Below are 23,315 nucleotides of genomic sequence, written 5' to 3' on the forward strand. Positions count from 1 at the left end.
AAGGGAGGCATTTCAGCATGGACTGTCAGCAGGGTTTGTCCCGACTGATTTCCTTTGTCTCTTTATTGCTTGTGCTGTGGAGAGACCAAGCAGTTTCTCATGAGTAAGCGTGTTTGCAAAGGACAGCCCCCTACCCCCACCGATAACCTAAATGACGAATTCAGCTTATCTGGGTGAGGGTGTTGCCAATGTTGTCACGTAGTTACCCGAAATTCAACATGACTCTGTTGGGAGTAACTTGTAGCCCTGTGTGAGCTCCAGACCCGTGGGGAGCCATCATGGGATTTGGGTCAGACCCCGAATCCTTCCCAGGCAGCAGACAGCCTCCCATAAAGGGGCACCCCAATGGGTCTGGCCACCTTCCAGGCCAACCGAGGCAGCTTCCCGCTGCACCCAGGAGCTCGGGGCTCAGTGGGACATCTCTGTCCCCTGCAGCGGCCGGGCCACCCATGCTCTGGGTGGGCAGCGAGGTGGCTTTGTTCCTTGCCCATGCACCGGGGCCCTGCCGAATTGCTGCGGGTTGCTTAGTGACCGCCTCCAAGCGGCTATTCTTCCCGTCTGAATAGGGCTTTTCTCCTCCCAAGAAGTTGGAAGAAGTTTCGGTTAAACTCCTCCCTTCCCCCCTCTTCTTCTTTTGTTTCCCTCTCTTCTGGGAAACGGGACAGGGCTGAGCAAGGGGACTGTGGTGGGCAAGGAGGCCAGGATCTGGGGACCGGCTGGAAGCCCCCAGCCCACGCTTTCCCCCCAGTGCCTGGCTCCTCTGTGGCTGAGATGTCCCAGAATCAAGGGAAGGAAATTTCCTGGCGTTTTCCCCACCAGCAGAGCCCGTTCCCTCCAGGCTCTGCTCCTGGGATGGAGCCAGCTCCGCGGAGGATTTGGAGCCCTGTGGTTTGATGCGTCCCCCAGGGGGAAAGTGGCGATGCTGAGCTATGCCAGTGCATCCCCAGCCTCCCTAGCACAGCTAAACGGAGCCGCAGGGATGTCCAAGGGCAGTGCCGTGGTGCAGGGCCACCCATCTGTCCCCAGCCATGTCCCTGCGGCATTGTCCCAGTGCCACCAGGTGGCAGCTCCTGTTCAGGGACCTGCCAGCACCCTGCTGTGTCCCAGATGTCCAGGTCTGGTGGCCAAGTGCCCTGCGGCTGCCCACGCTGTGCCAGGCTGCTGTCCCTGGGCGTCCCAAGCTTTTTAACTCCCGCCTGCCCCTGGGGTCATGGGCTGAAGCTCCTTCAGGTACTTGGGGACGTGTAGAAGCGATTTGGTGGCTTCGAGTGCCACCCAGCTGCAGAGGATGTGCCAAGGTGCAGCCTCGGCTTGTGCAACGTGGCATGGTGCTGGAGGCAGCACGAGTGGGGGGACCGGCAGCAGGATGAGGTCTGGTGTCCTGGGAGATGGCCCAGCACGGCGGCGCTTCCTCGGGTCCTAACACAGCACCCAGTGCTTCTCCTGGGGTGCGGACACAGCACCCAGTGCTTCTCCTGGGGTGCGGACACAGCACCCGGTGCCAGCCGGTGGCAGCACCTGCTCCCCTCTGCCAGCCAGGAGCTCCAGAGTCTGTAGGATTTAAAGCGGGATGTCAGGCCTCTGATCTGGAGAAGAAATACACAGCTGGGCATCAGCGTACCCAGAAGCTGCTGCAGCATCTCCCCAGCTTTTTGGGGAAGCGTAATGGGGAGAGCCACGAGGTGTAAGTACAGCAGTGCCCTACTCCTCCCTGGGTTCCCCAGGAGTTAACAGCCTCTGGATGCTCCCAGCAGGGCTGCGAGAGACAAGTCTTAGACGAACAGCTGAAGGAGCTGGGATTGTTCGGTCTGGGAAAGAGAAGGCTCAGGGGTGACCTTATCACACTCTACAGGTACCTCAAGGGAGGCTGTAGCAAGGTGGGGTTGGTCTGTTCTCCCACGTGCCTGGTGACAGGACGAGGGGGAATGGGCTAAAGTTGCGCCAGGGGAGGCTTAGGTTGGATATTAGGAAGAACTTCTTTCCTGAACGGGTTGTGAGGCACTGGAATAGGCTGCCCAGGGAAGTGGTTGAGTCCCCATCCCTGGAGGTCTTTAAAAGACATTTAGATGTAGAGCTTAGGGATATGGTTTAGCAGAGGACTTGCTGGTGTTAGGTCAGAGGTTGGACTCGGTGATCTCGGAGGTCTCTAGATGATTCTGTGATTTTGTGAAATCCTCTCACTCGCAGTGCCACATTCCTGGCGGGGCCTCAAATCGTTTATTTGGTTTCCTCGCTGCCCTTCTCACGGTGTGACGCCTCGCCTGTCCCCAGCAGAAGCAGGAGCCGTGACCGACCGCGTGCTTGCGGGCACGTCACTGCCGGGCTGGGGACAGGCAGGAGGAGGCAGGTCAGGGTTCCTGGGCCATGCCGACGACCCCATGTCCCCCAGCACTGCTGCATGTGCCACACAGGGCTCCACAACAGCCCGATGCCATGGTGGCACATCCACATTGTCACTCCCATCCCTCTGTTCTCAAGCAAGAAACCCCAAGCAGCAACGTGAGCTGGACACTGCTGGACAGCAGCACCCAGCTTCCCAGCATGGAACGGGTGCTCCTGGGCAGCACAAAAGCCCCTGTGCCGGAGACTTGCAGGATGTTTTTTTATATTTATTTATATTACCCAAGAGGAGAGATGATTTTGGGGCAGGCCCTGTGTGCGCGGCGGCGAGGCCTGCACCCTCCTCACCTCGCAGCCCTGCGTTCCCTCCTGCGTCAGGGATGTGGCAGCAGGGAAATGCAGTCAGACGAGAAAAACTATTGATAACAGGGGAGGGCGACCAAGATAAAGGAGCAGCCCGTGGTTTTGTTCTGCACACAAGTACCAGATGACCTCCAGGCTGTTCCCTTCCAGCGAACGCTGACCTCCGGGTGGGTGTTGGAGCAGGGCCCTGCGGGCAAACAGCTCCTGGGGACGCAGCGGTCCCTGGTTCCGAGGGTTTCCTCTTCCAGGCTGGGCACTGTGGGGTTTCCCCAGCCTGTCCAGACCCTCAGGCAGCAAATCTCAGGTGCTGGGGCCTGGGAACATGCCAGGCTCCCTCCATCCCTCCTAAAGCTGCGTTTGCAGCCGCGGCAGGCGGGGACCATGCAGGCAGAGAAGGTGCCAGCAGCACCGCACACTCAGAGACTGCATCCCCTGTCCCCAGATGTGTCCTTAGAGGACAGAGCCTGGCCAGCCCCTCAGGACTGTTTGAGCAAACCTTGGGGCTGTTTGGCCTGCAGAGAACTGGGCAGGATCAATCCAGGCCTGCCCTGCCCAGCCTGGAGCTCGCAAGAGAGCGGTTGGGGTTGTGCCACCCCAATTTTTCAGAGGTGCTTTCCAGCTCTGAGCCCCTCCAGGCCGTAACCCAGAGCCTCAGCGGTTGCCTCATGCCCTGCAGAGACCTTCGGACTGTGTGCTGGGCTTATCTCCGTCCTGGGCAATGGTCTGGGGCTGACCGGCAGTGCCGCCATGCACAGGAGGCTCCGTGATAAGAGTGGGGCCGAGCCCAGCAGCGCGGCAGCAGCTACTGGCACAAGTCACCATGAGCCATGGTGCTGTCCAGCCTGCCACCCCGTCTGTGGCTTGTCCCCGTGATGTTCCTGCTTTTATAGGGAGCAGGAGGGGACTAAATGGCGTGGTTGCCCAGTGGGCTGGATCCTGCTGGTGTAGCCACAAAGGTGGGCCCCATCGGCTCGGTCTCCCTGCAAGCTGCATCCCAATCTTTCCGTACTATCCATGTGGGGCTGTGCCCTGGGGAAGGACTCCCCCATTCCTTGGGCAGCCTTTTGGGGTGAGAGGCAGAAAGGCAGAGCCCATCGCTCGGAGCCGCAGTCACCACAGGGTGGTGCTGAGCACGGCCCTGAGCATCCCCGGTCCTGTAGCTGCACCGTGTTCCATGTGCCCACGCGTGCTCCGTGCAGTCACTTCTCCCCCAAAACCCCATGAGGACCAGCAGGGAGCACCCGGGGTGCCACAAAAGCGGGCATTTTGCCTGAGCCTGGCTCTGCGGGGACTTGGCACAAGGAGTTTTGGCCGAGCCGTGCTCCCACCCCACCGGGAAGGGGCCGTGCGTCAGCCTCCCGAGACATCTGCTGACCGGTTCGTGGTTATGCAACCACCTCGTCCCCGCGAGCAGCCATATGGCCCCGCGTTCCCTGGCGGGGCTGATGCTGCAACGTGTTTCTAAGGTCCACGCTTTGAATTTCAGGGAAATTTCCCATTAACAGATATATTTTGGGCACTTTGTTAAATGTATCTTTGACCTGTGCTGGACAAACTAGGAGGTATGAATCCTCCGGGAGATTTCTGGAGATCACTTTCTCCCAGCTGGGCAGTTTGTCGTGGCAAAGACCCCAGGGCTTTCCTCCACCAACAGCCAAATGGTGTGAATCGTTCTCATTTTCCTCCCGCTCTCTCTAGCAATGTGGATGGCTTGGGTTTTGTTTCCAAGGGTAATTACTGGGATTAAAAGCCCAGGCTAAAAATGATACATACTGACTGTCATTGTAATTTCCTTTGTGTTCTTTTCCTAATCTTTATTTGGCAACTATCACCCTAAAAGGTTTTCACACTTATTCAACTTCTAAATAGGCGCTGCTTAATTTTGGGGCATGGGCCAAAACGTATTGTAGCATGAAACAAGTAGAGCAGATGAAGAACTGCATCTCATTTTCACCCCCTAATGGAAAAAATAAAAATAAAATAAAAATAAAACCCAACAATGTTAAAAAAACAGTAAATGTGTCACCCACCCTGTGTGTCATGGGTACAGAGAGCTGAGCAGGAAAGCAGCTCCTCCACCCCACGGGGCAAAGGCACCAACACTGCTGCTCACCAGGGTTTGCATTTTGGGGCCACAAACGTCCCCGCGTGCCAAATCCTGGACTTTCCCCGGGCCACTCGCGGGGGAGTTTTGCACCTCCGGGGCCGTGCTAGCTCCCCCATGACTTACTGGAGCAGTTGGTAATAATTAGCCATGATTAACGAAGAGCCTAGAGCACATGAGCTGAGGGATGGGGTCACGAGGAATGAATCCCACGGCGGACGGAGGGGAAGGGGGCCAGCATGGTGCCCTCCTGTTCTGGGGGCTGGAATCCCCCCAGGGACCAGGGCTGGCAGCTGGGGGACCTGCGGAGGTGCGTCCCCCTGGCTGGGGTTTTGGGACAGCCGTGCTTCCCCCGCCGGCCTCAGCAGAGGGTCACCCCCTGGTGTGGTGCAGCTGAAGACCCTTGGGGTCTCTGCGGCTCAGCCTTAGCCCTGAGACCACTCAGCAGCTTCCGATTCCTCTCAGTTATTGCTCTGATACTAATTGTGGCCCTAAAGCTGACTTTTGGCTAGGAGGGGATTTGTAGGAAGAAAAAAAAAAAAAAAAGCCAAAAAGAGAGCGAAGCAGGGTAGTTTGAAGGGATTTTTGCATTTATTTTTCTTTGAACCAGCAGCGTTGCTGGAAGCGTGGCTGTGTGGGTAGGAATGGAGGTGGGGGGCCTGGATCTGGGGGGGATGAGAAATATTGGGGAAAATGCACCAGCTGGGGGCTGGGGAGGGGGCTGCAGGTGCTGGGGGGATGCGTTGTGGGTGTCCGGAGAGCCGTGGGGTTGGATGGAGCAGGGCTTGCTGCTGTTGCTCCCTGAGGCTGGTGGCTTCCTAAAAATCCCCCTTCCTCCCCCCCAGATCACTGCAGCTCACTTAAAATGCCTGTTTTCCCAGCTGAATCCCTTCCCCCAGTGTGAAAACGTTTGGGTGTTTCCTTTAGTTTTCAGGTTTGTTTTCTTTCTTTCGATGAATTTAGTTAAACTTTTTTTTCGAAAGGCTCTTTCAAGAATGAAACAGAAGCGCTTTCCCTCAGAAAACACCCAAATGCTTCCCTCCTGCCCTCCCCTCACCAGCCCAAACCTGAATTCAGCACAAATTTATGAATTTGTGTTGGTTGCCGTGAAACTGGGGAATTCCGTGGGAATAATTTCTTCTGCAAAAGCCTGCGGGTCCCGGCAGCAGCCTCCCCTGGGCAGCTCCAGCAGCGCTCAGGCAGCTTTGCCTTTTTTTCCCCCCGTTTCACCGCAAATTTGCTCCTGCAGTGGGATTTTTTTGTGGATCCTTGCACGTACGTGCTTCAGAGCTGTATCGGGCACTGGCGGATGGAGCCTGAGCTCTCTGATCTGCCACAATAACCCCAACCCCGCGGGGTCCCCAGGCGCTGGCGTGGGCTGTGTAGGAGTGCAGGGCTGGAGGCGAAGGAGAAAGTTACAAAAAAAAAAAAAAGGAAAAAGGGGGAGAAGCTCTGCTTTGTGAGCTGTAAGTGGGTGGCACGAAAGGGAGGCGGGAAAAAAAAGAAAAAAAAAAAAAAAGAAAAAAAAAAAAGGCTCATTTCTCCGTTGGTCTGAGTAAATGTTTAATCCCCGGCTCGGAGCAAAAGCAGCTCAAAAGTGCGTTTTTTCTCAGCAAGCCCGAACCAGTCAGCCCGGTGCCTCCTCCCTCCGCTCGCGCTCTCCCTCCCACCGCTCCCCGGGGACATCCGAGGAGTGCTCCGAGGTGCAGCGGGGCCAGGAGGGAGCCAGCCCGAGCCTCTGCCCCGACGGGTGGGCAGCGGGGGTGGCCGGGGGGCTCAGCTCCACACGGGGCTCACGCGTCGCCTTCGCCGCTCAAGCAGCGGGATGGGGTCCCCGCACTGGAAACGTCTCTGCCTCTTGCTGCTGGCGGCTTTTTCATCCTCCCTCGTCCTCTACGGGCACTACTACGCCACGGTGGAGCTGCCCGCCGGCCAGAGGATCATAGCCAGGTAAGGGCGAGGTGCGAAGCCAGCGCGAGGCGCTGGGGAGGGGGATTTGGGGTGCTGGGGTGCTGGGGCAGGCCCCTTGGTGCAGGTTACCTCGGCTGTGCCCCGGTTTCTTTGCTGGGTTGAGGAGGGATCGCAGCAGGCTCTGCCTCCCCGAGGTGTCCCGGGCAGTGGGTCCTGCCCACGGCCACCAGCAGCACTCAGGGGTGCCCAGGGAGGAACCCCGGGGTGAGGGGGGGCTGCAGGGGTCCCCGCGTGGGCTCAGCCCATCGCGGTGCAAAGGAACCAAAGGTGCAGGGACAGCTGAGGGTGCTCGGCACCCAGCAGGACCAAACCACCTCCAGCAGCCGGGCAGACCGGGCTGCAGCCGGCTCATTTCCCCCCGGGGGGGGGCTGGCCCCTGGCCCCACGCTGTGGCACTGACCCAGGACGGGGCAGGGCTGCCCGCAGCCTGCTCGGCTCCCTCGGGGCTGCTCGCAAACTCCAGCAAGTCCCCAACTCCAGCAGCGGGCATCTCCCCCTTCGCTTTCCCTTTGAACTTCCCCTGCAGCCTCCACCCTAAGTGAGCCTCAGCCAGAGTCTCCCTGGTGCTGGGCTGGGTGCTGGGGAGCCCCGGGGGTGCCCGCAGAGCATTTGGCCAGCAGGAGCAGGCACCCTCCTCTGCCCCGAGCAGCGGGGAACACGCCAGCAGAGTGCGACGGGCGTCCCTCGCCTCCGCGCCGGGTGCTTGCGGGTGCTCGCAGAGCTCGGGAGGGAGGGGAGGATGCTATGGGGACCGGGGCTGGTCCTGCTCACAGCCCGCCAGGTTTGGGCTGGGAGCTGCTGGGGTGCAGCTGGGTGGGCTGCCCTGGGGTCCGCACGCTGCTTCTTGCCCCTCTGGGAGCGCGGAGCTCTGCCTGCGCCCTCCCGTCCTGCCCGGCGCTGGGTTCTGCTCCATGCAGAAGCGTCCCCATGGCAGGAGCTGGCTCTGGGTGGCCGGGGATGCTGGTGGCAGTGGGGCTGAACCATGCCACACGGTGCTGAGGTGGTCGTGGCTGTGGTGCTGAGCTGCTCCCTGCACGGCTGCGTCCCCAGCCCTGGCTCCTCCGGCTCAGCCCCTCCAGGAGCCCGCAGCAGCGTGCCCGGGAGCTCCATGGGCTCCAAAACACTTCCAGGAGTTTTCTTTCTTTTTTTTTTTTTTTTTTTTTCCTTGGCTTTGAGCCAAACACTAAAGCCACAGCCACAGCAGAGCAGGTCCCATTCGCCTCGATTCCCCGTGTCTACAAGCACACCGACCCCGAATCTCTGCTCGTCCATAAAAGTTGTACTAAAGCCTAAGCCCGGAGCAAACAGCGCTGCCCCGGCGGCTGATGCAGGGCTGAATCTGGAAGTGAAATCTGTGCGTGCAGTGCTCCTCGCTGCTAAAGCACAGCCACGGTGCAGGATTTGTGCTTTTCCTCCTGTCGGGGCGGGAGGGGAGGGCCAGCAGTGATCCTGCTTTGGTGCCACGTTTTGGGGAGGTTTGTGGGCACGAAGGGGGTCGGGAGGCAGCTGACCCCCCCTGAGCAGTGCTGGCTGCTGGAAGCACCAAGCCACCCGACGAGGGGTACGTGTGGCACTGCCCTGACCCCCTCTGGTTTGGTGCAAGGCCGGTGGCAGCGGTGAGGACCCCGGGGAGATGGGCAAAACACTCCTGTCCCTGCAGCAAGGCAGCTACTCCACGGGCTGCCAGCCCGTCCTCCTGCAGCCCCATCCCACACCCTGCCAGGACATTTCTCCAACCCCTTCCTACCCCTCCCAGATTTCTGCTGGGACCACTCCTGGCTTTAATTCCAGCAGACAGGCTGGGCACCATCCTGCCGTGGCCCTGTGCCAGGGGACGATGCCCCGAGCCCGGCCCTTTGCCACGGGACGCAGCCCGCTCCCAGAGGACACGTTCACGGTGCTGCTCCAGCTCCTTCAAACAGCCCCGTGGGGACCCAGGAGTGTTTGGTTAAGATAGCGCTCCGGTGTGTGCTCTCAAACACTTGTGCACATATTTATCTTCCGGAAACGGAGGGTGGGCACGGACCAGAGGCGTCATATTCGGCAGCTTTACCGCAGGGAGAGAACACACCCAGGCTTGGCTCGCTCCTCTGCCGTGGCCACTGTGCCCAGGCGGCCGCCGGCCACTCCTTTCCTGGGAGCCCCATTGTGCATCAGTTGGTCCCTGGGGGGGGGTCATCTTCTGAGTCAACCAAGCATCGCAGGGCACGGAGCCACCGAGGCTTCGCCACATCCTGGCGAGTGACGTCAAGGCGCCGGGCTCGGCCGGGCTTGGGCAGCGGCCACGGCACGGAGAGCCGCCACCGCGCCTCGGGGATGGCACCGGCACCCGAGGGTGGGACGGGAGCGCCGCCTGGGTTGGCGTCATGGGTTCGGCACAAGGCCTGGGAGAGGGTCCGGGAGGGCCTGGCACCGAGTTTGGCTACCAAAGGGAGGTGGGAGCCATCTCCCGGGGAGCATCGAGTGATTCTGCCTGAGTAGAATTGGGTTTTAGCAGGCTGTGCTGCCCCAGATGTTCCGATAACAGCCCTTGGACTGCAGATAATAGCCAGCACCAAGAGCCTGGTGTTGTGCCCACCACAAAGGCACCAGGACATGGCAGGGAGGGGGTGGGAAGGAGCTGGGGAGGCAGCGAGGTGCAGCTGGGGCTCGTGAGCCTGATGGGGAAGGCCTGGGGAAGACGTGGGGCAGGGACGGGCCGTTTGTGTGCAGCTCCTGGGGAAGCAGGAGCCTGGGCACTGTGCCTGATGGTATCTGCTCCCGGGGCTTGCTGGTGGGCTGTGTGTCCGTGGTGGCAGACAGGAGCAGGCGGCCGAGCTGGGGGCTTCGTGTGTGCAGGATGTGTGCTGCTGCCGTGCTTCAGGACCCCGGAGCTGTGCAGGACTTGGTTCTGGACTTCAGGTTCGGGTGGTGGTAACACCAAGGAGGTCCTTCAGGGAGGGGCTGGGGCTGGGGCTGGGCATCTCCTGCGGTGCCAGGTGGAGGAGATGCTTGGGGCTGGAGCTCAGCTACGTGTGAGATGCCTCCAGGGTTTGGCACTGCTGGGCTGAGCCGGTGGGCAAAGAGTTTGTTTTTTGAGACTTCCAGCTGGCTGCAGGGCTGAGCTCTGCTCTGAGCGGTGCGTGCCGCCTGCAGCTGGCAGGGCTGGGCCAGCAGAGCAGCCCCTGGTGCCACTGCGAGTCCCTGCTCCGAGGTCCTGCCTCTTCACAAGCCCTCCCCAGCCGGCACCTCGCCGTGCGCAGCCCCTCGGTTCCCACCAGAAGCTGAACAAACGAGCAAGTTTGGGCAGGCCGGGTGCATTTAGCTGCTGTGAGAGCAGTGGGAACGCCTCACAGAAACCTGCAGCTCTGCTGCCTTGCCGGGATGGCTCAGCCCTCCCCGCCGTGCCCCCGGGGTTCCCCCTCTCCTCCCCACCGGGCAGCAGCAGCCCCCATAGCAGCCGACCCCTCTCCCAGCCTGGTTCCAGCACTCCTGTGGGCAAAACGCAGCGAGGCACCGGCTGCTCTGTGTGCGTGGGGCAGCCCCAGCACGGTGCCCGGCTGCTTCAGGTTGGGGTGGCCTCGATGGGAGCGTGGGGCTGGGGGCAGCACCTGCAGCCCCCCCTGCCCCAGTGTGGCCATGCCGGGGCTGCTGATGTTCAGCCTGTGTGAAACGGGGACCCCTTCGCCCGCGGCATCTCCCCTTCGCCCTCGGCGTCTCCTGTCCTGAGCCAGCCCCATCCAAAGCTGGTGGGATGGAGCCCAAGGAGCTGGGCTATCCCCCAGGGAATGCCATACCCAGCCCTGGGCAGTGTCCCGGTGGCAAACGGGTCCCCATCAGCTCCGGGACAGGGCTGGCACCCGTGGGGAGGAGGCGTCCCCGCAGCAGGGGACAGCGGAGGTGGCTGGGAGGAAACCCAACGCTCGCTGCGCGGGGGGAGGCAGAGCTCCGCTCCCCACCTGCCTCTACCTGTCCCCGAGCACAGATCCCGTAACAAGGGGCCCTTGTCTGCTCCACAATACCCCGCTTTGCCGCGAGCACCTGCTAGGGCTGGCGCCGGGGTGCTCTGAAGGGCCCTTCTGTGCGGGGATGAATGGGAGCCTGTTCCCCGCCGGTGGGTGCCCACCTCCTGCCACCAGGCTGGGACCCTGCTGGGCCACGAGCCCCCCTCCTGGGGGCACCCCTGGGGCTCTGAGCCCCCCAAGATGCTCGGGGTGGGTTGCTCCCTGCCTCCATCTCCCAGCGGTTGGTGATGGAGATGCAGATGCAGTTCCTCCTGCTCAAGGGAGCAGAAGTTTTTTTCCTCCCTTCCTTGCTGTGCATGCTTAGAAAACTGGAGGGGACCCCAATCAGTGCGTACCCAGCTTCAGGAAATTAATGAAAAGCCAAGGGATTTTTTGCTGGTTTTCTTCACTTTCCCCCCAGGGAAGGGTTTTGCTGGGGACGTAGCAGGTTGGCAGCTTCAGGCCCTGCTTCATTCAGGGCTCGGATTTTTGTGTCCCCTGAGGGTCCCTGACCAGCCCCATCAATGATGGGGGGATCAGGGCACGTCCCAACCAGCCCCACACACACCAGGGACCCTCCACATCCCTGATTCCCATCGCTTTTCCAGCACAGCACCGTGCCTCTCGTGGTCGGGGGGTGTCGGGATGCGGGGTCGGTGCCACCACCCCTCATCCTGGTGTCCCCTTCCAGCCTGCTGCAGCCGGAGCCGCTGCTCCTGGCTCCGTCGGGGACCTCGCATCCAGCCGGCAGCCACAGGGCCCTCCGAGGCAGCTTGGAGAGGTAACAGGGGGGAAAAGGGGTGTGTGGGGAACCCAGAACAGGCTGGGAGAGCTCAGCAGGGCTCCCCAGGCCTCAAGGGACAGGTTCTGACTGCTCTGTTTCCCTTTTCCTGGCAGGGAGTCCTTCAAACCTTCCTCGCAGCCGGAGGAGGCCCAGCTCAACCGAAGGCAGGTAATGCTTGGCAAAACACGGTGTGTCCCCGGTGCTTTCTCCTTCGTGGGCTTTTTGTCTGGGTGGGGAAGCTGAGGACCAATTCTGCTGGAAGCAGCATGGTCTGGAAGGGTTTTTATTGTGTGTGTGGGGAGGAGCCGCCTGTCCATCCGTGCACGTGGGTCTCCCGGGGCTGCCCCAGTGTGGTGGAAGGAAGCCCGAGCTTCCAAATCCCCCAGCCGAGGGTTACCTGGGCTGGAGATTTATGAACAAAGCCCCAGGCTCCCGAGGAGCTGGGACCTGGGCTGTGCTTTGCCAGGGTAAAGGTCTAAAAGATGCCGCATCTGCCACGGTGCGTGCTCCCCAGCTGACTCCGTGAGCCCTGATCCTCCTATGCCCTGGGGAGCCAGGTGCTGGGGGTGTTCTCCATCTGGGGGGACCCACGCACAAGGCACCATGCCGAGGTGACCCAGTAGAAAACATGATGGACGAGGAGCAGTTCGGGCCCTGGGGTTGTCCCCAGCTGGGTGGAGGTGCTGAGGGAAAGGGGCTCCAGCCCGCAGCCCAAACCGTGCTCCTTTCTCGCCCAGCCCAGCCCGTGCCCCCGCTCGGTGGTGGAGGCAGCCAAGGCGCACCCCACGTTTGGGGAGCTCTTCCAGTTTGCCACCCCGGTGCTGATGTGGGACCAGCACTTCAGCCCCGAGACCTGGAACAGGCTGAAGGAGCGACACGTCCCCTACGGCTGGCAAGGCTTGTCCCATGCAGGTACGGCACCGACCGGGCTGGGGGTGGTGGCAGCTGGGGCACGGGGTGGCTCGAGGGGACCGGGGACCCCCAGGAGAATGGGGACTAGGGACCCCAGGGGACTGGGGACCAGGGATTTCGGTCTCTTCCCACTCCACCTCCCCGGGAGCAGGGTGGAGGGGACGGCTTTGCAAATGCCACTCGCAGCATCTTGTGACATTTTCCCCAGATAAAAGCTCCAGTGTGTGCATGATTATTAACTGGGGCCCGGAGGACCTCGGACAACCCGCTCCATTGTTGCCAGAGGAGATTGTTTCCCTTCCAACCCCAAACCTACTCCCTGCTCTCCCTGGCAGCCACCAGCTTCAGGCCCTGGGCTGGGAAGTGCTGGGGACGGCCGGGGGTGAACCAGGGGCAGCTGCAAGGAGGCATTGTCAGGACGGGAAATGAGCGGTGCTGGCATCAGCACCCACGGGACCGGGGCTGGAGACGTCCGGATGTGTCCCCGTGCCTTGCACAGGACCCGGCAGCCACTGCCTGGAGCAGGATTAGTAACGTGGGGGGCTGTAACGTGGGTGGATTTGGCTTTCTGGGGGTACTGAGCACTTTGAGCTGGTGTTTGTCCACCCCACCTGCAGACCCCTTCCTGGCATGAGGATGCTGTGAGCTTTTTTGCACGCTGCTCACCAACATGCTCTGGTGCAAGGCTGGTTCAAGGTGCAGGTGTGCTTACTCGCAGCCGTGTTGATGCAAAACTTTCCCTTTCCCCCTGGCCGGCCCCATCCTGCCCCGACCCAGCCGTCAGCAGCACCCTCCGGCTCCTCAACGCCTCGGCCAACAGGCACCTCTTCGACCGGCGCCGCTTCCCGGGGGGCTGCGTGCGCTGCGCCGTGGTGGGCAACGGCGGCATCCTCAACGGCTCGCGGCAGGGCGAGGCGATCGATGCGCACGACCTGGTGTTCAGGTGGGGCCGGGCAGGATTTGGGGGGCCGCGGGTGCTGGGGAGGTCCCAGCCCTGGACACGGCCCCGCGGTGCTCCCGCAGGCTCAACGGTGCCGTGATCAGGGGCTTCGAGGAGGACGTCGGGACCAAGATCTCCTTCTATGGGTTCACAGTGAACACCATGAAGAACTCGCTCATTGCCTACGAGGAGTACGGCTTCACACAGATACCCCAGGCTGAGGTGGGACCCCAGATTGTCCCCTGAGGCGGGCTACACCTTGCTCCAAACCTTCTCCAAGTCGCAGGAGCCTCAGCCCTCACCCCGCAGGAGGGCTGTGCCCCAAAACCCCCCCAGGCACCGTGTCTGTGTCCCCGCTGCAGGACCTGAAGTACATCTTCATCCCCTCGGACCTGCGGGACTACATCATGCTGAGGTCGGCCATCCAGGGCAGCCCGGTCCCCGAGGGCTCGGACAAGGGTGACGAGTGAGTACCCTTGGGTGAGCGCACGCGAGGGAGCGCGAGCTGCCCCCGCCTTTGTCCCCGCTGGGATAAATCCCAAACGACACCAATTCTCTCCCTGCTGCAGGCCACGGAAATATTTTGGACCGGAGGCATCTGCAGAGAAGTTCAAGCTGCTGCACCCGGATTTCCTACACTACCTCACAGCCAGGTGAGGATGAGGAGGAGCCCGAAGCAAAGCCGTGGCTCAGCACCCCTCCAGCTCTGCCCGCCTGCCTCCCAGCCCTGCTTTCTGCAGCGTGGCTCCGCGGCTGCCCAGTGCCAAAACTGGGCTCCAGCCCTGGTTCCAGCCTGGTTCCAGCCCTGGTCCTCCCCTGGTGCTGGAGCCGCCTCTGTCCTGCTCTCTGCAGACCAGGCAGGGAAATTCCCCCCAGCCATTCCCATTCCTTGCGGTGCCATGCACGTTTCCTCCTGGCAGGGAGATTTGTGCAGCCCTGCTGCATTCACCTGGCCCTCCGCTTCCCAAAACACATTAACTGATTTTGAACTAGTCTAAAGAAGCAGAGAGAGAATCCAAAGGGATTTTTTTCCCCCACGTTTCATGCGAACCAGTGCCTGGGTTAGGACAACTTGAAACAGCAAGGAGGTGTGTTCGCAGCTCGCAGAGAACGAGTTGAACCTTAGTAGCAGACACCCGAGAATCCACACACAGTGAATTTGTGGGTGCTTGTCGCTCGGTGCCCCTGCCTTATCAGGGCCGGAGGTGCCGGGTGTGTGTCATGTGTTGGCGCCGGGCGTTGCTGTTTGGCGGCGGGGCCGTGGTGCTGTGCCGGCCGCGTGCCCCCCCCCCCCAGCACTGCCTCTGCTCCGGCAGGTTCCTGAGGTCGGAGCTGCTCAACATGCAGTACGGCCACCTCTACATGCCCAGCACCGGCGCGCTCATGCTCCTGACGGCGCTGCACACCTGCGACCAGGTAAGAAGCCACAGGACCACCTTCCCCCGGCACCTGGGGGTCCCTTTTGGGCCGGGGTTGGACCCCCCTGAGGTGATCACCGCTCTCTGTCCATCCGTCCCGTGGCAGGTCAGCGCCTACGGGTTCATCACGGCCAACTACGAGCAGTTCTCGGACCACTACTACGAGGTGGAGAAGAAACCCCTGGTGTTCTACGCCAACCACGACATGCTGCTGGAAGCAGAGCTGTGGAGGAGCTTGCACCAGGCGGGCATCATGGAGCTGTACCAGCGGTGAGGCCGGGCGCCGGCCCACGGGGTGACCCCGAGGGCTCCCAGAGCAGCGCGGAAGGGGTCTTCTCCTTCCCGAGGGCCCCGTCTGTCCCCTGAGGGGTCTCCCGACTCGGCAGGCCAGCCCGAGGCACGCCGGCAGCAGAGCCGTGGTGGTGGTGCTATCGGGAAAGGCCGCAATACCTCAGGGATCTCCAGCAACTCGTTGATGGCTCCGTGAGACCGAGCGTGGACTTTGGGGCACCAAAAAGCGCTGCTGAGCGTGGCTGTCACCGCCCCGTGCCACCAAGGTGTCCCTGGGGCAGCAGCATGCCATGGGAAACACGGTGCTGGTCTGCAGCTGGGGCAAGGGGATGCTGGAAGAGGATGCTGATGAAGTGTACATCCGACCACCTTTTTTTTTTTCCCCTTTTTTTTGAGTTTTCTGGAAATTTACAGCCTTTTCTGCGTGCAGTTTCCAGCTGGGAAACACCCTTCACTCTGCCATCAGGCCCCAGCCCAAACGCTTGGCACTGGGGCAGGACAAGTGGGAGGAATCCTTGGCCTGGAGACGAGATGGTCTGAACTCAAGAATGGTGCTGTGTTCGGACACCTCTCCCGGATTGTTTAACGCCTCAACTTCAGACAGCTCTGGGCTGAGTCTTAGCTGCTCTCTCTTGTGACAAAACATAGAATGCGTGGTGTCAGCAGCTTTTTTTTTCCCCTTTCACTAAGCTGTGGTGTTGGTCAACACAACAGAGCCTTAAAACCCATCAGCTAAGAGCAGGCTCACTGCAGCTGGGACGTCAGAAATCCAGCCTTCAAACAGCCCGGAGCTGGCCTGCAGCCCACGTGTGTGGTGCTGGTCCTTTAGCACGGGGATGGTGCGTGGCCCTCCACGTGTTTGGAGAGGTGAGTGCCAGGTGAGTTATGGCACTCATGGTGAAAGGTTAAGGTATTTAAAAAGGGGGCAAAAATCCTAAGAGTGAACTAAAAATCCTGGGTGAGCTAATGCGGCTGTCGGGCTGCGGTGTGCAGGCTCCTGAGGATGGGGGCGGCTGGAGGGTTGATGTTGCAGAGCGGAGGGAGTGGTGTGACCTGAAACTTTCCCACTTTGTATAATTACAGGAACTTTTTGGAACTTTTATGCCTGATGTGGTGAATGGGGTGGGTCAGCTAAGACATGGCCTGTAGCAGAGGGGCTGCAGCCTGTAAAATAGCGAGGCTTCAACGCGGGAACGGCCCAAAGGCTGAGCAGGGTTCAGCTCCCGGTGCTGACACAACTCCCCCAGCAGGGCGGTGGCTGTGTCGGATCGGATCGCTGGGCACTCTTCCGAGCACAACCTTTCCCCACCTTAGATGCTATTTGCTTTACAGCAGCTGAAGGAGCAACTTCTTGCAGAGATGGCAAGAGATAGCCTGGCCCTTAGCCAGGGAGCCCTGCACCCCCTCAGGCTCCATCTCCCTTTGTGATGGCAAGCTGCACTCAGCTAGTTAAGAGTGAGCGTGAAGGCAGATTACATCTGAAACGGGCTGACAGGCTAATCTCCAGTGCGGAGCCCGGTTTGTGAGTCTCAAATTAACCTTTGTTCACGTCAATCACTTCACAATGGTACCCAGGCAGCCTGTCAGGCCTGTTCTTGTATGCAAGCTCTCAGCAGAACCCCTTCCACGACAAGAACAAGCCTGATTCTCATTTTGCCTAAATAATGTACCACCAAAACCTCCTCCGAGCTCTGGCCAAGCACGAGCACAACCCATGTGGCTGTGAACACGGCCATGGGTGGCACTGACGCACATGGCAAAAAGGAGTGTTTTTTAAGAGGAATGCTGTCATAGCCGAGCATCCTGCCAGGGCTCCCAGCCAGCTTCCGTGGGTAGAGCTGTGTGTGCAAACCAGGAGCTACTGCACTCGCACACCTTTCCTATTCCAGAAAGGGCAGTTTTTCTGTCCACGGGTGCAGGCTAGCCCTGCAGTTAAACATCCCTCCCTCATTTTATGACCTTATCAAGCATCCTCATTGTTGTACTACTGCCTCTCACTTCTCTTCGAGCTTCTAAGCAGACAAGAAGCGTTATCTTTCACCAATGCTAGCTTATCCGGTTTTGTCACAGTTACACAAATTTCTTCAACTTTCAGCATTTCCCTGTACAAGACATTCAAGTCGGAAGGCTGTATCAGGTATTGGGCAGAAGCAGGCAGTGCCATGAGGGGTAAGCTCACAGCTTCTAGGATTTCAGAAAGCATTTCACCCTGAAATCCTTTCTGCCTGCTCAAAGTCGATACTCATTACAAAGAAAAAAAAAAAAAAGAAAGAAAGAAAAACTCGCAAGACAGTTTCAAGATTTTGTTTTATTCTGGAACAGAAGACTGCAGGGAACCCCTCCTTCCTCCAGCCAGCTGTAGAGCACGTCCTAGCAGAAAAGACAAGTGTCAGAGCAGAAGCAACTGTCAGATTAAAAAAATTCCACTGATTTGCATTATTTAATCACGAGTTTACATCTCAGAAGACCGGAAAGTACTCTTATGAGTGACAGCTCAGCCTTTATTCTGCCTCCAGTTGGCAGAAGCCTGCATGCTGAATGTGATCCTGCTCTTTGTAACACAGCTAGCCTCCCCGTAGCCAAGGCTTCAGGGTTCTAAAAATGTGCCTCTCCCCCAAAGCCACCAGCACTAGCACCTGAATCCTCTCTGGTCTTACTGGGAACTTCCCAGTGATGCAGTTAGAATAGCCACTGAGCACAGCCAGGAGCCTGTGGTTATGCCCAGGTGCCCGTTTTGTATCACTTCAAGTGAAGTGCTATTATTTGTGAGACCTGTTCCAGGAAAATCCTCCTCCTGCTGCTGGGAGACACCACAAAACAATGCTGTCACTGCCTTAAGCACGTCTGCTTTAAACTAACTCCTGCCCCTCTCCATTCCCCAAACACTGGACAGCTTTTCCTTTTCCCATTTACCACCACGCCGTCCCTTCACCTTTTTTCCCCTTGCTCTGTGGAAGCCTGAAGCCCCACAGGCTCTTCCCAGTGACTTCTAGTTGGAAGGTAACCCTACTTGCAAAGCAACCACTCCGCCGGGTTGCCGTAACGTTCCCTCCCCCTTTGTATACTAACCTTTACCTAAGGCCTGAGGCAGTCCGCTGTTGTCAAGTCTGCCGGTTCAGCCCGTCACCGAACATTATTCATCTGCAAACAAATGCGAGTTCTGTTAAGTAAAGCATGGCCATGTTCAGCAGAACGCAGCTGTCAGCCACCTGGAGATAAAGTACTGTTGCAGTATGTGTTCAGTGACTGTACATCGCGTCAGATAAAAACGTGTTTCTTATCTGCCCTCCAAATGTGCCTTAGTGTTTGCACGAGCGACTTAAAAGCTATTCACAGATCTAGAATTAAACTGTGCACTGACAAGAGCAGCCGGTGTTTATTCTGCTCCCCGCACAGCCTTGCCACATCTGGGCTCCTAAGGGCAGGCAGCTGAAAGGACAGACGGGCACATGGGAAAGTTTTTGTGCTGTACTTGTGCATCACAAGGGCTGGAGGAAAGCAGACAGACGCTGATTTTGCCTTCCTGGGGTCATCCGTGTCACTTTAGCCCTTGCAAGGTGTAGGAGAGCTGCTGAGGGGAAATACGTAAGCCTCAGTGGACAGTTTTTCCCTCAGAGGAGTTGTCAGACAGGGATAACAGCACATCACCGGCTCAGTTTCTCCCCCGTCCTTGGCTACATAAACTCAACTTCTACAGAATGAAAGAGCGGAGACGCCCAGATGCAGGCACGTCTATGACCTGTGTTCTTCCTGGGAAGCACTCAAAAATTATGTGTTCCGGTCAGCAGATGAGTCATGCTGCCTACGGATTTGGCATGTGAAGTGTAAGACGAGCAGTATGCAATACTCAAGGATTCTCTTACCAGTTTGACGTCTGACTTCAGAGCTGCCTTCTTGCCAAAGCCGTCCTTGGGGGAAGATACAACCCAGGATTCTACAGGATGTTTTCCTCCTAAATATAAGTTGCATTAAACATTTAGCAACAATTCAAGTGAAGTTTTTCCTCCTCGTTTCTTCTCCATCCCTTACAAAAACCAGCACCAAGCCACAAAGCAGGAATCGGAGAGGAAGCTTTCCTTTCTGAGAGTATTTTTGTCTCAAACTTAGCACAGCAGAAATGTGTCCCTCACAGCCCAAGGAGCACATTTGCCAATGAGTTTTCACTCGAGAGACAAGAAACCCGGAGATAAGGTCAATAAATAAGCTCTTTAAATCCTCACTTAGACAAAAACACTGGCTTTGAGACTTTGGTGCTTTAGACCCTTTTAAGCTGTTTCAAGCAGACAGTGCTACTTCTCCTCACCCTACAGAACATCTTAATGCAACTCTCCTTGCGAGAGGAACACTGCACTCATGTGGGATGCCAATTACCTATGGACTTGAGAAATGCACTCAAGCAGATGTCCATCAGACACATCCCTTCTAGGAAGGGTTCTTCAGTGTGTCCCCCTTCTAGGCTGACCCTTTGGGGTATGTGAGCTGCGCCTCCCTACTCCCAGCCACCCAAGGCAAGCGCAGAGCTATCCCAGTAGACCTCCAGGTAAGCACAGAGACCAATTATCCTTTCACTAGGTCTACTCCTTTGACAAACACACTTAGGAGATGAGCTGTGTCAAGTGTCTCCATAATGGGCTGCCATTCAATCCCTCTTATTTCTAATCCCTTCTACTCTGGCTCATCTTTGACAACGTTGACAACCAGGTGCTCCACGGGGCACCAACAACATTAAAATCCCCATTCATTGTGTGCTGCCTTTCAGCCTGAGCTCCATGGCAGCAAAGAGCTGCACGCTCAGGTGGCAGCTGCAACAAAGCCACAGCCTTGATTGGCTTAATTACACTAATCAAGCCATTAGGCTTTTATACCTCCTCCCAGCAGCCTGAAAAGGCTATCATCTGACACAGCAGAACAAGTCTTACGTCCGCAGCCCAACAACAGAAGAAAGCTCAAGCAGGATGAGCTAAATGCTGTTGTTTCTCACCGATGTGCTGATGGTGCAGGTCTGCTGCCGAGGGAAGGAATCAGCCTCCCCGAAAGGTGAGTGCAAGGTGCATTTTTATGCTTACTCGACAACGTGCTGCCACCTGAAAGAGTGAAGGGATATAGAGCGTTAATCCACGTACCAGGCCCTTCTTATACCTTTTTGTCTTTAACGCTGAGCCTCAGAATTATGATTCCACAGGGGAAAACGTAGTTTCAGACAGGGATAACCATCTCATCACTAGCTCAGCCGCAGCCCAGACCACCCGGAGCCACTCTGTTAGCTCAGCCTGCTCCCAGCTCGGTGTGCTCCTTACCCGGGTGCCAACGACACCTGGCGGGCACGACGTGCTTCACTTTGCATCGCTGGGTGGTTCAGCGATGGGGAATGCTGCCTCGGACCGCCGAGCTTTGCTGTTCGAAGCCTGTATTGACAGCGATGCCGAGCCATACCCGCTGCTGTATTAAATACCCGTATTAAATTCTTGGGGAGCAGTCCCGGCTTGGGGAGGGCCGGAGGGCAGCCAGACACGGTGAAACCCGGCATCTCGGGGCCAGCCTGGTCCCTGCGAAGGGCACAGGGCCGGACGGGGCCCGGCCTTGCCTCCCCTCCAGCCGGCCGCCATGCACGCCGGACCCACCATGGGTGGTGTTGGGGGGGGGGGGGGGGGCGATCCGACGCCCCCACAAGACGCGGAGGCCTCGCCGCACGGCCGTGGGCAGCCCTGACGGCGCGCAAGAGCCTCCCGGTTCTGCCCTTGGTGTCCCCGAGCCCCTCGGAGCCGCCATAACCGCGGATGGCCGGCGATGGCGGCGCGCCCGACTTACCGAGCCCTGCGCGGCCGCCATGTCGTCGCGGGAAAAGGGAGAGTGGCCTCCGCGCGCCTGCCAAGTCTCGCGAGAGTGGGAGGGGGAGAGGCGCGGGGGTTCCTGGGAAGTGTAGTCCCGGCCCTCAGGGCGAGGCCGGGGCTGCGGTGGGCCCCAGGGGTCATGGCGGGCCCTGCCCCACTCTGTGGCCGGAGTGGGCATGAGACGAAGTCCCCTCAGGGCTGGCTTGCCCCAGGCGGTGTCTAATAAGAGAAATTTAAAGAAATAAAGACATAAACGAGCATAAAGTAGCACTGGGGCGAGGCCTGGCTCCGCCAGAGGCTGCTTTTGCAGGAGGTGGCTGAGGCGGCACCGCAGAAACACTCACGAAGCCAGGGATAGAAGGATGGGGGCTTGCTTAATCGCATTAGTGATTCCTAAATAAAACAACTGTTATTATTAAAGCCAGGAATGGAAGAATGAGGGCTTGCTTAATCGCATTAAACGTAGATGTTGCTGAGTGTCTTTGCTTCCTGCTGTGCAAATTAACCGAAACAAGGAGCCTTGGGGGCCCTCACAGAGGATGTCCCCTGACAAAAATGGGGAACCTGTCTCAAAAACCAGCTGAGACCGCCCCTGTGGTTTGGATGTGAGCCAAGGAGCAACCGAGCCTGTACAAAGGCAGGGCGTCAGCTAGTGGTGATGAAGAGGAGTTAACAGCCTTCATCCCCACGAGCCCCGGCCACCACCACCAGAAGGCACCGCGCAGGCGCAGACAGGAGGAGTTTATAGAGATGACTTCTTGGAACGAATTTTAATACAAAATGGGTATAGGTTATGCATACGTATAGGTGTCTTGGGAAATTTCATGCACGTGTAACTTCTTACTGCATATAACCAAGGCAAGTTGCTGCATTGGGGTGCGCATGCCTTTGGGAGCTATCCCACGTGCGCCCAGCACCGAAATGAACCACATACCTACTTTATAACTCGTTTGCTTTGAGTTGTAGAGTTCTTCCTCAAATCATTTTGGCGAGCCAGGCAGGAGGCTCTCTGCCTGCCCCCAGGAGTGGCTGCGCCATGGGTGTCCTAGCGCGCAATGGGCACGGGTCCCTGGAGGAACTCCGCTCCTCAGCCGCCCGCTGTGGGGGCAGACAATGACCTGCTGGACTGCGGACAAACCATGTAACAGTACAGTCGTACACGTGGCTGGGGCAGCTGGTAAATCGTGCAGACATCTGGCGTGCAGCATAGTCCCCGTAAGGGAGGAGGGTACCCTACAGGCTGGCCCATGGAGCGGTCAAGGGGGATTTCCTGGCCCATGAAGCATCCGCTAGCAATCTTGAAAGCAGACCGAGCAAACCCGAGGTTACTGTCGCATCCCAGTATTGGGAGCCAGGACAGACCCGCTAATGACGGTATAAGAAGCAGGAGAAGGATAAGCGGGCTTCTCACAGTTGTGACAAGGTTACCTGGGTAATATTTGCAGCTGCTGGAGGGATATTAATTGGAGTGTTAATAAGTGTATGTCTTATTTGTAGACATCTGGGTATTTCATGTTGAAAGCATTTGTGTATGTGTTTGAGACAAAGTAGGGGGGGTGACCGATCTGATTATCAAAGTGGTAGAACGAAGAGTCACTTCGTTGGTGGTTCGGGCTTGACTCCTGGGAATTTGGTAAGAAGGGAGAGATCTAATTTATTTGCCTCAATACCTTTTTTTAACCCCCATATTGATGGATACGTAGGAGTTATTCCTTGTTTTGTGTGGGCTTACTAATGAAGTGCATGAGAAAAATTGGCATTCGGCTTGAAATTCGGTTCTGTTGAAATGTAAATTTTGTGGAAAAGGTGGTATTGTTTGTCTAGAAGATGGAGGGCTGAGTGCTTCAGGTGTTTTCCTGAAGCTCTGTGTATTTATGATAGGAACAGGGCTCATTAAGAATCTGAAATGGTAAAGTTTGTATGTGGAAGGAGGAGTTTAATCCCAGAGAAATGGGACGTTTGGGGAGAAGATTAGGAAAAGATAGTAAAAACCTGCAATAAAAAAGTTTGCATGGAAAGTGAAACAAGGGACAGCAACTAATAAGAAATAGTAATAAATAAATAAAAGGGAATAGGGAAAAAAACATGGCTGGAACTCAGAGTAGAGAGCTGGATGCACCGGTGCATGATGTACAGCCTGGAGGTTATGTGTATGTCAAGTCTCTTGCAGAGAACTTTGAAACCACAGGGGGAAGGTACTCCACACCAGGTGCTCCTTACTACCTCCACCACAATTAGGATCATTAGGGAAGGAAGTGAAGGCGTTTTCCTGGTTGAAGTCCGAAAGGCTGCTTGGGACAATGCCAATGATTTCGAGAGGAAGTTCCAGTCTTAGTGGACTCTGTTGAATTTTACCTATGATCCCACTGCTAACATGG

The 23,315-nt window shown here is 58.0% G+C and overlaps 1 protein-coding gene, 1 long non-coding RNA gene and 1 other non-coding gene across 5 annotated transcripts; 1 reads left to right on the forward strand and 2 right to left on the reverse strand.

Annotated features, from left to right (window-relative positions):
• Positions 1-6,344: 6,344 nt before the first annotated feature.
• On the forward strand, positions 6,345-16,206 carry ST6GALNAC2 (ST6 N-acetylgalactosaminide alpha-2,6-sialyltransferase 2). 2 transcript variants are annotated; one of them, XM_035342189.1, is made up of 10 exons: positions 6,345-6,757; positions 11,453-11,542; positions 11,659-11,713; positions 12,283-12,457; positions 13,235-13,400; positions 13,481-13,619; positions 13,760-13,863; positions 13,967-14,050; positions 14,714-14,813; positions 14,922-16,206. In XM_035342189.1, the coding sequence occupies exons 1-10, from the start codon at positions 6,633-6,635 to the stop codon at positions 15,087-15,089; spliced, it is 1,206 nt and encodes a 401-aa protein (XP_035198080.1). In that variant the 5' UTR covers positions 6,345-6,632; the 3' UTR covers positions 15,090-16,206. The 2 variants fall into 2 exon arrangements, with proteins under 2 accessions (XP_035198080.1, XP_035198082.1); XM_035342191.1 differs by lacking the exon at positions 6,345-6,757 and adding an exon at positions 9,589-9,679.
• A 1,189-nt stretch (positions 16,207-17,395) lies between these two features.
• Positions 17,396-21,000, reverse strand: LOC118175714. 2 transcript variants are annotated; one of them, XR_004755089.1, is made up of 5 exons: positions 20,915-21,000; positions 20,088-20,190; positions 18,970-19,058; positions 18,176-18,315; positions 17,396-17,476 (listed from the first exon to the last, which is right to left on the reverse strand). It is a non-coding gene; the product is annotated as an uncharacterized LOC118175714 (long non-coding RNA). The 2 variants fall into 2 exon arrangements; XR_004755088.1 differs by having other exon boundaries at positions 18,176-18,247; positions 20,915-20,999.
• Positions 20,262-20,336, reverse strand: LOC118176043. Its single transcript, XR_004755263.1, has one exon. It is a non-coding gene; the product is annotated as a small nucleolar RNA R38 (small nucleolar RNA).
• Positions 21,001-23,315: the final 2,315 nt, after the last annotated feature.

This window comes from Oxyura jamaicensis, chromosome 18 (genome assembly GCF_011077185.1).
Source record: "Oxyura jamaicensis isolate SHBP4307 breed ruddy duck chromosome 18, BPBGC_Ojam_1.0, whole genome shotgun sequence".
Classification (NCBI taxonomy): domain Eukaryota; kingdom Metazoa; phylum Chordata; class Aves; order Anseriformes; family Anatidae; genus Oxyura; species Oxyura jamaicensis.

Coding starts and splice junctions, on each gene's coding strand:
- ST6GALNAC2 (XM_035342189.1), top strand. CDS start 6,633: ATGGGGTCCCCGCACTGGAAACGTCTCTGCCTCTTGCTGCTGGCGGCT. Junction 6,758..11,452: donor GGCCAGAGGATCATAGCCAG/GTAAGGGCGAGG, acceptor GTCCCCTTCCAG/CCTGCTGCAGCCGGAGCCGC. Junction 12,458..13,234: donor GCAAGGCTTGTCCCATGCAG/GTACGGCACCGA, acceptor GCCCCGACCCAG/CCGTCAGCAGCACCCTCCGG.